Genomic DNA, 13,741 nt, shown 5'->3' with positions numbered 1-13,741 from the left:
AGATATTGCATTTCCTTACAAACAATCTTGTAAGATATGTGTCCATATCTCTATATCTATCTATCTATCTATCTATCTATCTATCTATCTATCTATCTATCATCTATTAGTATAATTCCTTTTAAGGTAAATAAAATAAGGCTCAGAGTGATTAATATGCCAAGCAAAACTAAAGGCTTGTTTTTATTAAAACAATGAGAAGACATTATTTTCTGTGATATAGGAGGAAATCCTTTTTAAAAGCTTTTTTTATTCTTTGCTCTGATTCTACCATAATCAAGAACTTTTTGGATATGTCATGAGACCTACTGAGCAGAACTATCTAATAGGAAGTCTTTGCGTCTTATTTGAATAATACATTTGGATCATATGTTGTGGAAGAGCACCGTGGCATTCTTATTAAAAAAACACCTAGTTAAATCAATACAAAACTTGTGGTATACTTCCCAAAAATAAACTGTGACATGGAACCGTGAACAAACATCAAAGACATTATTCTAAGCAAAAGCACCTGCACATAGCATAATATACACTCCATGATAAGTGAGATTGGTGCCTAGCAAGGGCTGGTGATGGGGAATGACTCTGAACTTTCCGAGGTGATAAAAATGTACTATAGCTAAGTAGGCACAGAGATTACATGGATACATCCTTTTGCTGGTTAAGATGTGTGCGTGTCAATTTACGTAAATTCTTCTGTAAAAAGAACAAGTGGTGCTGTGGGGTGTGAGGAGATGTACAGACAACACAAAAATAGTAGAATGTAGATAGTTGATGAAGCAAGGTGAGGCATAAGGAAAGTTCCTTCTGCTATTCTGTTTATTATGTATATATTAAAAACAAACAAATAAAACAAACTACTTGGATTTTTATTATTCTATACCCTTCTTTAGGGGTTGATTATCCTTAAAGTAATTAATAAAATGGTGTTCCTAAAATTGGAAAAAGACATAGGTTTATATTAATTTGTCCAATAATCACTTACTTAACAGTAGTATTATAGGGTATTAAGTCAGATTCTATTATTCACTTTGAATAAATTATTATTTGTAGTTTTTATTTACAATTTACAACCTGCATTCTCCCTCCCTGCCCACAAAATTGAGGAGGGTTGTGTTATTTTTTTTTAAATGTGAATAAAACCATAAGACACAGAGATCTTAAGATAATTGCAAGAGGAAGGGATAAATGAGTCAGAAGCCAGTGGTATAAGTCAGTATGGTTAATCAGAGCTTCTTAGCAACCAGGGCAAAAAGAGAAATACAATGGATTGAATCTTTTTCTTTTCTGTGTATTTTATAGAGATTAATATGTGAAAAAGAGATCATCGCCCCACCACACACACACACACACACACACACACACACACACACACGGCACTGGCATGATACAAATACACTGGCATAATATTTGTAAAGGAATTTTTCATGTGAGTCCTCTATGAGTACATTAGTAATATAGTAAATAACGTTATTTATTGCACTGATAGTTTTGCAACTGAGTCTAAGAATTCTGACTTATAATTTTGCCCCAAATGTTTAGTCATCTCATGGTTGTTAAAGAATGTAGGCAGCAAGGATGACTACTCTTATTATAAAAGTGTTTATTTAAGCAGGATTCTAAAGGAACAATGGAAACAGAAAATCATGATTTGGCAAATACCATAGAAATAATTGTAACAAAAAAATCATTGATGAACGCTATTATTTATGAGGAAAAGTAAGATAAGAAAGAGGATATTTAGGTAGCCTTATAGTATCTTCCTAGAAGATATCTATTAATTACAAATGGGGAAACAGAGTACCTCTATGGTAAAGACAACTGGCAGCTACCACCATAACCAAGAGATACAGGTTAGCATCATGAGAAATGACCCATACAGGCAACATGTACCTCTTCATATAATGCACTGAGAAGGGCACACCATTTCTTCTGCAGTATTCCTGCCAAAAATTTATAACCACAATCTAATCATTAGAAAATACTGGGCAAGCTCAATTGACATTCTACAAAATATACTGCCAGTATTCTTCAAAGAGTCAAGGTAATAAAAGAGAGGCTGAAGCACTGTTTCAGATTGGAGAGGATTAAGGAAACAAGGCAACTAAATGCTGCATGGAATTCCAGACTGGATGCTGGATCAGGAAAAGAAAAAAAGAGAGAGAGGGAGAGGAGAGAGAGAATTGGAGAAATCTGAATAAAGTCTATAATTGCTTAAAAGCACTGCATCAATGTTAATTTTATGGCTTTGATAACTATAATACTATGTAAGATGTTAATATGAGAGAAGTCTGGAATAAGGTCATAGAGATTAAATATTCTATTTGAAATTTTTTGTGAGTTGAAATTATTTCAAAGAAAAGGGAAGGGAAGGGAAGGGAAGAAAAGAAAAGGGACAAATAGGGAAGGGAAGGGAAAAAGAAAGGGAAAGGAAAAAAGGAAGGGAAAGGAAAGGAAAGGAAAGGAAAGGAAAGGAAAGGAAAGGAAAGGAAAGGAAAGGAGAGTATTCATAAAGTAGCTTTTTGATAGCATTGCAGCCCATTGATTTGTCACAAAAAAAGTTAGCTGTCATATGCAGACTCTTGAAGCTGAGGTGTTATAACCCAGTAAAGTTAGAGCATTTGCAAATGAGAGAGGCGGACTGATATTTTTGGTGATATAAATGGACACTTCCTAATTTTAATTTCAAAATTCTAATAATGAAACAATAGACTGTAAAAAATACATATCAATAAGGTCTCAAGGAGAATTCTTAAATGGATTATTAAAAGTGTACTTTAGGGGACAAAGCAGTAATCAGTAGACCTAACAAGATTTATAAATTATAACTCATTTGATTCAATTTACTCTTTGTTGGAGAGCTACTGATTACTCGGTGAAGTTAATACACATAGAGAGAGGACAAGTGGACTTGAACAAGATAATTAGAAAGTCTTTTGTAATATTTTGTACAAAACAGGGAAAAATTTTGGCAGAACACATGAAGAATAACATGATTTTTTTTTTTTTTTTTGGTTACTTTAATTACTGACTGTAGTGTCATGGTTAATGGGCTACTATCCTGCTGGAAGAAGGTTCACAGAGCTTCTTCCCCAGCCAAGACTATATTAATGGACTACTTGTCAATGATACATTGGACAGAAATTTATTGATGCAGGGAGCACTTGCCAAATTCAGTTGTCTTCTCTCTGCCACATGACCCCTCAATAACATGAACACAACTTATTGAGAAAAAGAAGGATGTTTGATGGAAAGATGGCCATTTTCTATGCTGCCAGTGACTGGCCAAATCAGTAAGATGCCTTCCTTTAGGGAGGCAGACAAGTGGATCACATTAACTCCATTCTTTTCCAGCATTATTTCCCACTACTCAAGTCACCTACCCGGACCATGTGTACCCCTGGACTCTGTACGTAAAGTAATTACAGACACCCTAAAGCAGCAGGGATTTCATCCTTCCAGTTACTTGTATGTGTTTTCCACCTATATGGAATGTTTGTCCCACCTGGTATTAATTTATCTTTCAGTCAATCAGTAATAAGATATAAAATATGTTTTCTCTTTGCTAACAATACTGCAACTTATCCAGACAAAAATCTATTACAGACTTTTTAAAAAGTTTTATTCCAACAAAAGGATAGTCTATAACTTGAGCAGATAAAAATCATTTTTTGAATATGGAGTGGAGGAATTCTGCAATTTTGCTACCCCTTGATTAATTTAGCATGTACTTATAAATTAGAACCTGTAATGCTTAAAGGAATAATAAAGATTAACAGCACACTTACCCACACTTGGATAACCAGGTGTTGAAGGGTCTCCTCCTGGGTTCAGTGACACCATGAAGGTATCATGGCTAAGATTTGCAGTCTTTGGTAAATCACAAGGATCAATATATAGAAGAACACCACCAAATCCGGCCTTTTCCAACAAGGAAAGCTAAAAGAGGAGAAGAGAAAACTATTAAAAATATGATCATATGCATTGAAAGTACTGCTATTTCATTACTGTCTGTAAAATAAGATGACTCCCTCCCCAAAAATTAATGAATTAATTAAAATAAGATGACTCTCTTTTCTGGTGTTTGTTGTTGTTGTTGTTGTTGTTGTTGTTTTTAATGAGTAAGCACTTCAGATTTCCCAATTTTCAAGCCCAGTCACAAGAGTTATTCTCCTGGTCTCTTCCTTTTTTCCTCTGTCCCACCATTATTGTAGCAGTGTTCCTATAATGTCCGTATTTGATTTCAGTTGTCTGCACATGGAATTTTTCCCTCTCTCATTTTTAATTATCTCAGTAGATCTGGAGTCTCACTTTTATGAGATTAACAAAGGACCTACTAAAGACAAAATTCTTCTGTAAAAGAATTTTTCTGGCCACTATCATGTCCTTCCCTTAAAGCAGAAGTCACCTGCAGCATTTTGATATTATTTCCTAGAGGGTTAAGCCTGCCATACTAGCTGCTAATATGTTGAAATACTTTCACACCATTTGGCAAATAGCCACTGTCCTGAACCCTCCTGAGGGCTTCCAGTGTCCTAGTCACTCTAATCTGTGCTCTGGATATTCCAGTCATACCTCCCAGATACAGCAACTGAGGGATGTAAAGAACCAAGGGGCCTCTTTCTGAATGGTCAGTTCCTGCTCTGTCTTTGTCATTAAAGATTTTGAAAATAGTTCCTGATTACTTCATTTGAGATGTATCTAAAACAGATTCCTCTCTGTTCTTCGGTACACATACAATATGTAAGTATGATGGGGCAGACGAACTTGACATTTCATGTTGTTTCTGTTTTAACTTGCTAAATTAATTTTTTGGGTAAAGAGCTTATATATCTTAGTGTGACTTACCTGATGTGAAAAACAATAATCATAATTTGGTAATCCATGTGTTTCCCATGAGAGAGGAAAAACACTTAGGGGACACCGGAGAGGGAAATAATGGAGACTAGGAATGATTCCTGTGACTAGGAATCATATTAAGTGCAGGCAGTTGCTGTTCATTGTGTGACTCTAGTTAACACCTATACTTCACTTCCCAGTAACTGCTTATTTATTAAGTTTTACAGTGGATTAAGCAAGGCAGCAGCTGTGGGCCTATCTGGGCCCCTCCATGAGGACAGAATCATGCTTATCTTCTCTACCAACGTACATTTGCACTTAACAGGCACATAGTAGTCATTCACCAGTATTGTTAAATAAAGGAACAGACGAGAAAGATGCTGGTTTGGCACAGCAACGAGTCTTTAAAAAAAAAAAAAGAATTCTGAGAAAATACTTAGGATGTACTTCTTTTTTTGTTGTTTTAAAGATTTATTTATTTATTTGAGAATGAGAGAGAGAGAGAGTGCATGTGGTGGGGAGGAGCAGAGGGAGAGTATCACTAGCTGACTCCCCACAGAGCACAAAGCCCAATATAGGGCTCGATCCCAAGACCCTTAGATTATGACCTGAGAAGAAATCAACAGCCGGATGCTCAATCCACTGAGCCATCCAGGTACTTCAGGATGCACCTCTATTGGAAAAACAAAATAAAGAATTGTACATATAATATGGTTTTTACATAAAAGAAATTATACGCGGAAAAATACAAAAATACTTGATGTAAGTACATCACATTAATGGCATTTTCCAACTCCCTTAAAAATATTCTGTACTTTCCAATTTTTGAGTAATGAACAAAGATGTATTATTTAATTAACATATTAAATAAGATCTATTTAATTATTAATCAGAAAAAATAACTCTGAGAACCTAAGCAAAGAACAATTGATTCATATATTGAGCTATGATTTTCTCATCAGTGTTTTAATGAAGAGGGAGAAGAATTCAGGGACAGGGGAAGAATGAGAAAAGAAAAAAGAGCAAAGAATATGTCAATAAGAGGGCCGGATTTAAGACTGACTCTCCAAAAGCTCACACTGAAGTCCTTAGGGAAGGCTTCTAATATTTAGATGCTGAAATTGCTACTTTTTAAAAGAATGATCAATGGAATGATTTTGAATGTTCTGCTTACTATAGAAGAATAAATCAAGAAAAATATGAACAATACCAGGAAGCAATTTTTAAATATTAAAAATTACTTTTTAAAAAATTATTAAAATGGGGGCGCCTGGGTGGCACAGTGGTTAGGCCTCTGCCTTCGGCTCAGGGCGTGATCCCGGTGTTGTGGGATCGAGCCCCACATCAGGCTCCTCCGCTATGAGCCTGCTTCTTCCTCTCCCACTCCCCCTGCTTGTGTTCCCTCTCTCGCTGGCTGTCTCTATCTCTGTCGAATAAATAAATAAAATCTTAAAAAAAAAATTATTAAAATGACTTATGATCATTAGAGAAAAAAGATATAGACAAAATAATAATAACAGTCCTGTAATAATAATAATAATAGCAATAGTCCTATTATCCTGTCAAGAAATAGCAAATGTTATTATGTTGGAGTTTCTAAACGCTTTTATTAGGGCTTAGACACATTTACACATATACTTACAAAATAAGATCACACACCGTAAATTTTGCAATCTATTTTTTCACTTAAAAGCACATACTAAATAAATATTTGTCCATGTTGATAAATACACTTCTATACAATATTAATAGCTGTATACTATACATATGTGAGTGCTATAAATAATATAATAATAAAATGTAGAAAGCCTGAAATCATGCCATTTGCAATGATGTGGATGGAGCTAGAATGTATTATGCCAAGTGAAATAGTCAGAGAAAGACAAATACCATACAATTTCACTCATACGTGGAATTTAGAAACAAAACAGATGAAGATACTAGAAGGAAAAAAGCAGAGAGAGAGGGAGGCAAACCATAGGAGACTCAATTATAGAGAACAAACTGGGTTGAGGGAGGGAGGTGGGTGGGCGATGGCTAGATGGGTGATGGAGATTAAGGAGGGCACTTACTGTGAGGAGCACTGGGTGTTGTAAGTGATGAATCACTAAATTCTACTTCTGAAACCAATATTACACTACATGTTAACTAGAATTTAAATAAGAATTTGAAACAAAAATAATATATAGAAAGGCTATCAAATGCTATTTGATGAATCCTTGGCTGTTGGTTTTACAAATTTTCAATTTTTTATATCATACTTCAACAAACTTCCATTAGCTAAGTCACTGCACAAGTATATTTTTTCATGAAATATATTTCTACAGGTAGAGTTTCTAGATGAAAGTATTGCTATTTTTATGATTTTTGATAAACTATTTTCCCTCCAGAAAAGCTATAACAAGTTACATTTTTACTAGTCATATATCTGAGTCTTGTTTCCTCTATCACCAGTATTAAATATTACTTTTTAAGAAATATTGGCCAATCTAGCCAAAAATTACTTGTCCATTTTTTAAATTTACAAGTGAAGTTAAATTTATTTTTGTTTGTAACTTTGGCCACTTGAATATTTGGGGTTTTTTGAGAATTACCTGCTAGTAAAAATTTTTATGATTCCTGGGTACTTACATTCACAACCATATACGGAGTGTCACTTTGCGCAGGTAATACGCTGGCACTGGCATATGGAGGTAAGTAGGACAAAGTCCCTGCTCTGCTCCCAGGAAGTTCAGTTAACCAGTGGAATGATGAATAGTTTTCATCTTAAGTGTTAACCCCAATTAACTGGCAATGAGTGGCTGCCTGGGGAAGCATTCTGAGGCCAAGTTCAGGGTCAGTGAAAAGTGGAAAATGCCTCTATGAGATATGTCTGCCATGGACACAGGAAAGGAAAGTGGAGATTCACATTTTGTTGTTGTTGTTGACCCTGCGTTAGTGGGATAGTCACATTATCTTCAAAAATCTCTTTTAAAAAGGTCAGTACATGAACTATTTGACTGTTGAGAGTTTATGAAACCCAGTGACTTAGAATTTCTCATAATCACCTTACATCGAAAACCGGGGATGTACTGTATGGTGACTAACATAATATAATAAAAAATCATTATTAATAATAAAAAAAAAGAATTTCTCATAATCAAAGGTAAAATGCTACAACTGCATATTTTGTTTCTTCTGATTATTTTTGGTAATATAGTGATTCCTTTTATAATCAATATATACCATGATATTTTTCTATACATGACAGCTCATAATGAGGCAATGCAGCTTAATAGTATGGTATCTTTTGAGAGTTGATTAATTCTCTACAGCCCTGAAGAGATAGTCCTATATGTGATTTTACCCCCTCTTCGCATCCTCTGCCTGTAATGGTTGGACCTGAGGTATACACTTCTCCAGTGTCGTCAAATCTGGTTCATGATGCTGTCTCTTCTTGGCTGCCCTAGGGCTCTTAAAGAAGTAGCTTAATTTGGTGACCTAATTTTAGAAATTATCTACTGCTGGATTTCCACTGAAGTTGGCAATTAGGAAACTGCCTATATTAAATCAGATTTAAAAAAAAAGTTCCTCTGCATTGTTAGCATTGCATTTTGAAAACAGTGAGGTAGTGGTTGCCTAAAATATTCAAAGGATCATCTATTCTGGTGAGATCATATTCTTTAAAAATCCATTCAAAGGCAAGTCAATATAAAAAGGATGAAGCCAGCTGTCATTAGGTTATCTGCTTTTGACTGTCCCTGGGAGCACAGGTAAAAGTCGTTAGCCCTGCCCATCACCTTTCATACCTTCAGATCCCTAGGGTGATGATTATACTAGGGGTCTAATTCATGAAAAGAGAGGGCAAATGTAAGGCTTAGATTTTCTAATACTGAACTTTGATTATCCTCTGCTTCTCTCTCTCAAGTATATATGTGATTGGTTTGAGGTTCTTTGTCATGCTTTCCACCTTATAAACTAAAACAATGTTTGACATAACAGAGACAGTTAGAAATTGGAACAGAGACATAAAAAAATGATTCAAGCAAACAGTATTGAGCTCAAATGTTATAAGGTCGTGTACAGCAAGCCACAGCCACTGGCTAGTATACTGTGCTGACCCATTAGGTTGTATCACCCTGCAAAGGCACCATTTCCTAATTTACACAAAGTACCATAGGAGCATGTTTCCATGAAAATAGTAATCATTAAGCCAGCGTCCTACTCACATAGTTTCCACCCTTTTATTTAGCTCAAAGATTACTAAGTGCTGAGCCAATACGATCCTCTCTTAAGTATTCAAGGGTGCTAAGATCTCAACATGCCTAAGATGTGTGAGACAGGTGCTGCACTAGAAACTGAGAAATGGTCAACAGTCATCCTGGGACACTTTTTTATTTCTATATGCGGAGCCAGTCAACTTCCTTCAAGCTAGGTCACGGTTCCACCAACAAAAGAGGCATCGTTTGAAGCAATTATAGTCCTCAAAGTAAAATTTTATTGTATGTTTTATCTCCAGGAATTCATAAGGATTTGATGGGTATTTTTAGTAGCACTAGACTGTGATCTGCTTGAAGACAGGAATGCTATAGCTTTGTTTTATATCCCCAATGCCTAGTGTAGGACCTGGCCCCAAATGATTTCTCTATTGAGTTAATAAATAAATTAGTGAATGTATCAATGAGTGAATGAATACATAATGCATATAGGGACAAATGTATTACATGAATATTATTTTGTTTTATATTTCACACCCACTGGCCGGAAAACACGCAACACATTTTGTTTGTAGCTTTTTATGTATATGTCTGTTGGAATATGGATGTAAGTATTAAGCCAGCTTGCTTCTGAAATTAAAACATACATGCATACTCAACTAAATGTGTTGCTTTCTCCTTAAACTTCTATAAAAATGCATAATTAAAATAGAATTTGTTTTGATTTTTGTTTTATGTCATTTTATGTTTTGTTATCTAAGAGAGATAAGGAGTAGTAGAAACTAAGGCACTAGAATTTGACCATGTGAGTTTGTCTTGTTGACGGGGTCTTGCAGATAAAATGTCTCTGGCTAACTTCAAGGTGACTGATCCCATTCTTCTTGTTGTGAACCATATTAATACATTTCTCCTTGTGTATAGTGTATAAAGCTAGGTCCTAACAGTTGCCAAATAATTGCCTCTGAAATAAATGATACTACAAATCCATGGGCAGGATACAACAGTCTTATTGAGCAGATCTTACAAAACTCAAAGTTCCCCCAAAACTGCTCATTCAGGGAGTAAGTAGTCTGGTACCTAAAAATGGTCCAACATAGGTTTCTATCCCCATTGCCTTAATACTGGCAGCATGTGGGTGGCTGCATGATATTCATATATTCAGGGGAAAAAAAATCATTCAAAGGAGATCAAAGCCAGGAATCATGAAAGAGAAAGGACCCTGCTCTGATTCTTGTCACTTAACTTCTTCCCTTATTGATTTCTACTCTTTTCAATCAAAAAAATTTTTTTCTATTCCAGAAGAAGGATGCTGTTATCAGTTAGGCAATTCACTTCTCCAGTGTCTTCACTGTGAATTCTACTGCTAGACTTTAATCCGTCTACAGATGTTCCTAAGTTGTCAGTTCATCCTTTTGAACCCATTAAATGTCAGCCTTGTTTCCCCCCCACAAACACACACTGGTTACAATGTGTGGAATCCCTCAACTACCACTCGATTTTGGAAGCTTGTGATTTTCTCTGTTATTTAGCTTCTTCAAAACACTGGCTGAGCACTAGAACCATTTCTCTGGCCTCCATAGCTAGAAAAGCTTTCTGAGTCTTCATGTGGAAAATAAGAGCAAATATAAAAAGAGGGCCTTAGTTTTACAAATAAAATTAAGGCCCACTGTTATGGCTGACTTGTGTTACCCTAAGATCCACAAGTTTAATTCCTGACCTTCAGTATCTCAGAATGTGATTGTATTTGGAAGTAGAGCCTTTAAAGAGGTTATTAAGGTTAAATGAGGTTATACTGATGGACTCTAACCCAGTTTGACTAGTGTCCTAAAGAAGAAGAGAGACAGACATGAGAAAAGTGTGTACATAGAGAAAAGGCATATGAGGACACAGCAAAAAGGAGGCAACTGACAAGCCAAGAAGAAAGGCTTAGGGTAAACCAACTTGTCAACACCTTGATCGTAAATTTTCAGTCCCTAAAACTGTAAGAAAATAAATTCCTCTTGAAATTACCCTGTCTGTGGTATCTTGTTATAGCAGCCCTAACAAACTCATACATTCACATAAGGTCCCAAACATTATAGAGACTCAGGAAAATAATTGTGAAAAGCATCTAAGTCTTCTGAGTCTTTTTTTAAACCAAACCATCAAATACTAATTGCACATCTACTATGAGTCAGATACTGTCCCCAAAGTTATTTGTTGAATTTCATTCAGAATATCTGATATGCCACTTCAATTCCCGCTATGTAGTTGTTGCAGTTGTGACTCGGAAAGGCTAAAATGCTGATCCACAGTCAGAACTACTAAGTGGGAATTCCAGGGATCAAACTAGAATTTTCCAAATTCAAGTCCGGCAATCTTTCTGCTAAAGCACACCTTTCCTTTCAATTATATATCCATCCTTCACAAAGACAAATAGACTGGCTAAAGGGTGAATTTATAAAACACATAAGATTCTCTTGCTGTGATTTGCTTTCTGAGAGGTCACTGAAATCAATACTGTGTGAATTATATGTCTGTTTATTTAGATTGCTAAAAAGACCTGGATTTTTACAAAGTACTGTCAGGGGGATTAATATGCATTATAACAGAATGTGTTAAGGATTCATGGCCATAGTAACAGAAAAATAAAAATAAACTTTAATAAAAACCCCATGAACCTAACAGTTCATAGCACATTCTTATTCATGTAAATTGCATGGCTCTGGCATATATGAAAAATAAAAATATTGGACACATAATATGTGATCATTCCTTAAGCAGATGTTTTGACTTGAGGGCTTAAATTTTATGTTATTTGTTCTTCTTGAGGTTGTTCTCCCTGTTAATAGGTTTGTTGTTTTGCCCTTTAATTATGTATTGTATTGTTAGTATACCATTAAAGAAATTTGTAAGAATCCTCTTTGCTTTGTTATGTTTCAGAAATAAACTCACCTTCCTTTGTTAAAGAAAAAAAAAAAAAAGACTATTATGGTGAGGAATATTCACTGTAATCAGGCTGAGTATACCCAAGGCATAATCACAGCATTCTTTTTTGATTTCACCGAACACCTCTACTTGGATTTCAAATTGCTTTACTTAATGTAGCCAAAGTTATTTAAATAATTCTAGTGAGATTAATAAGAAGCAATGACCTTCTGCTTTTGTGAAGAAAAAACTTGAAGTTATGCAGAAAGTTAAGCTTGCTGTCAAAATTCTAAAAAGAATAAAAGGAAACCTCAACTTTTATCATTTTCAAGAAGGAGGGAAGGAAGGAAGGAAGGAAGGAAGGAAGGAAGGAAGGAAGGAAGGAAGGAAGGAAGGAAAGAGGGAGGAAGGGGGAAGGAAACATCTCCTACTTTGTAAGGTATCCTCATATATAACATTTTTATTTCACTTTAAACTAATGTCTCATTGTCCTTGTGCAATTATTCTCATTTCACAAATGAAGTAATCATGAAATAAGTATGACTAGATCATGCCATATAGTTAATAGCATATTCAGAATAGAGAAATTTATTTTCTTGTGCTTTTCCCATTAAACTATATTACTTCCAAGTCATGAAAAAAAAGTAACTTTGCAAATTTCTTTCCATTTTTTAAAATTCATATTAAGTTATTTTACAACCTTTATAATGTTTGCTGATAGCAAAAGCCTAATCTTAAAAAAGAATTTAAATTATGGTATCATTTTTCCAACTGTAGCTTCAAAATATTGACAAGAATACTGTATTTTATTTCTACATTTCTTATCTTTCCTATCAGTAATGGAGCCACCTATGTTACATGGGTCCATTATTCTAGGTTCTAGGTTGAGAATACAATGATAGAGTGGGGGAGAGCAAGTATTAACCTACATCATTTTATTTGCAGGGAGAGGGATTTGAGATTGAGATAGGAAACAAAGTGTTCTGGGGTCTTTTCCTCTGTCAAGGAGACTCATGATTTGAAAACACATCAATTTTTCTACCATGATTTCATTACTTATAGTCAATATTGGGGGAAAATACACAATTGGTATTAGTAAATAAATTGCTGATATTACCAACTATATATGCTTCTTTTCCATCTGTAGGCATGCTGTTGCTCTACCAAACAAATCATGTTCAAAGGGACAAAAAATAATAATTTTTAATGTATGTTTCTAACTTAACTAAGAACATATTTAACTAAAGCCATAATGGGGAGAAACCCATGGATAATAAATACGAATTATATATCTCTAAAGATAGCACAGAAATTTGTTATTGTTTGGGTTTATTGACATAAATAGTTTTCTGATGTTTCACTGTTTTAAAGAATCCATATTCATAATTTCTATTTCCACTGCCTACAAAAATTAGTTCTTTAACAGAAAATTAGATAAAGCTCCCAATTTTATACACAAAGAAGGAAAAAACCTAGATATATATTTGATATTCAATGTTTTCTTAATTTATAGTATTTATAGTATATATATATATACTATATATATATAGTATATATATATATATACTATATATATATAGTATATATATATATACTATATATACTATATATATACTATATACTATATATATAATATATATATATACTATATATATACTATATATATATATAGTGTATATATATAGTATATATATAGTATATATATAGTATATATATATATATATACTATATATATAGTATATATATATATATATACTATATATATATAATATATAATTTATAGTATTACGGGTTATCAT

General features: G+C 34.2%; 1 protein-coding gene across 6 annotated transcripts in view; it reads right to left on the bottom strand.

Annotated features, from left to right (window-relative positions):
• Positions 1-13,741, bottom strand: part of NAALADL2 (N-acetylated alpha-linked acidic dipeptidase like 2) — a 1,315,864-nt gene that overhangs the window by 440,921 nt on the left and 861,202 nt on the right. For all 6 annotated transcript variants that reach the window (XM_045788671.2, XM_087861406.1, XM_045788670.2 and 3 more), the window contains one exon: positions 3,789-3,939. In XM_045788671.2, the coding sequence (XP_045644627.2) occupies positions 3,789-3,939 (151 nt within the window). The remainder of the gene's footprint in view (positions 1-3,788; positions 3,940-13,741) is intronic.

The sequence above is a fragment of the Ursus americanus genome, chromosome 4 (assembly GCF_024610735.1).
Source record: "Ursus americanus isolate L20-20 chromosome 4, mUrsAme1.1.p, whole genome shotgun sequence".
NCBI lineage: Eukaryota > Metazoa > Chordata > Mammalia > Carnivora > Ursidae > Ursus > Ursus americanus.
This window is presented reverse-complemented; position numbering and strand designations above follow the sequence as displayed.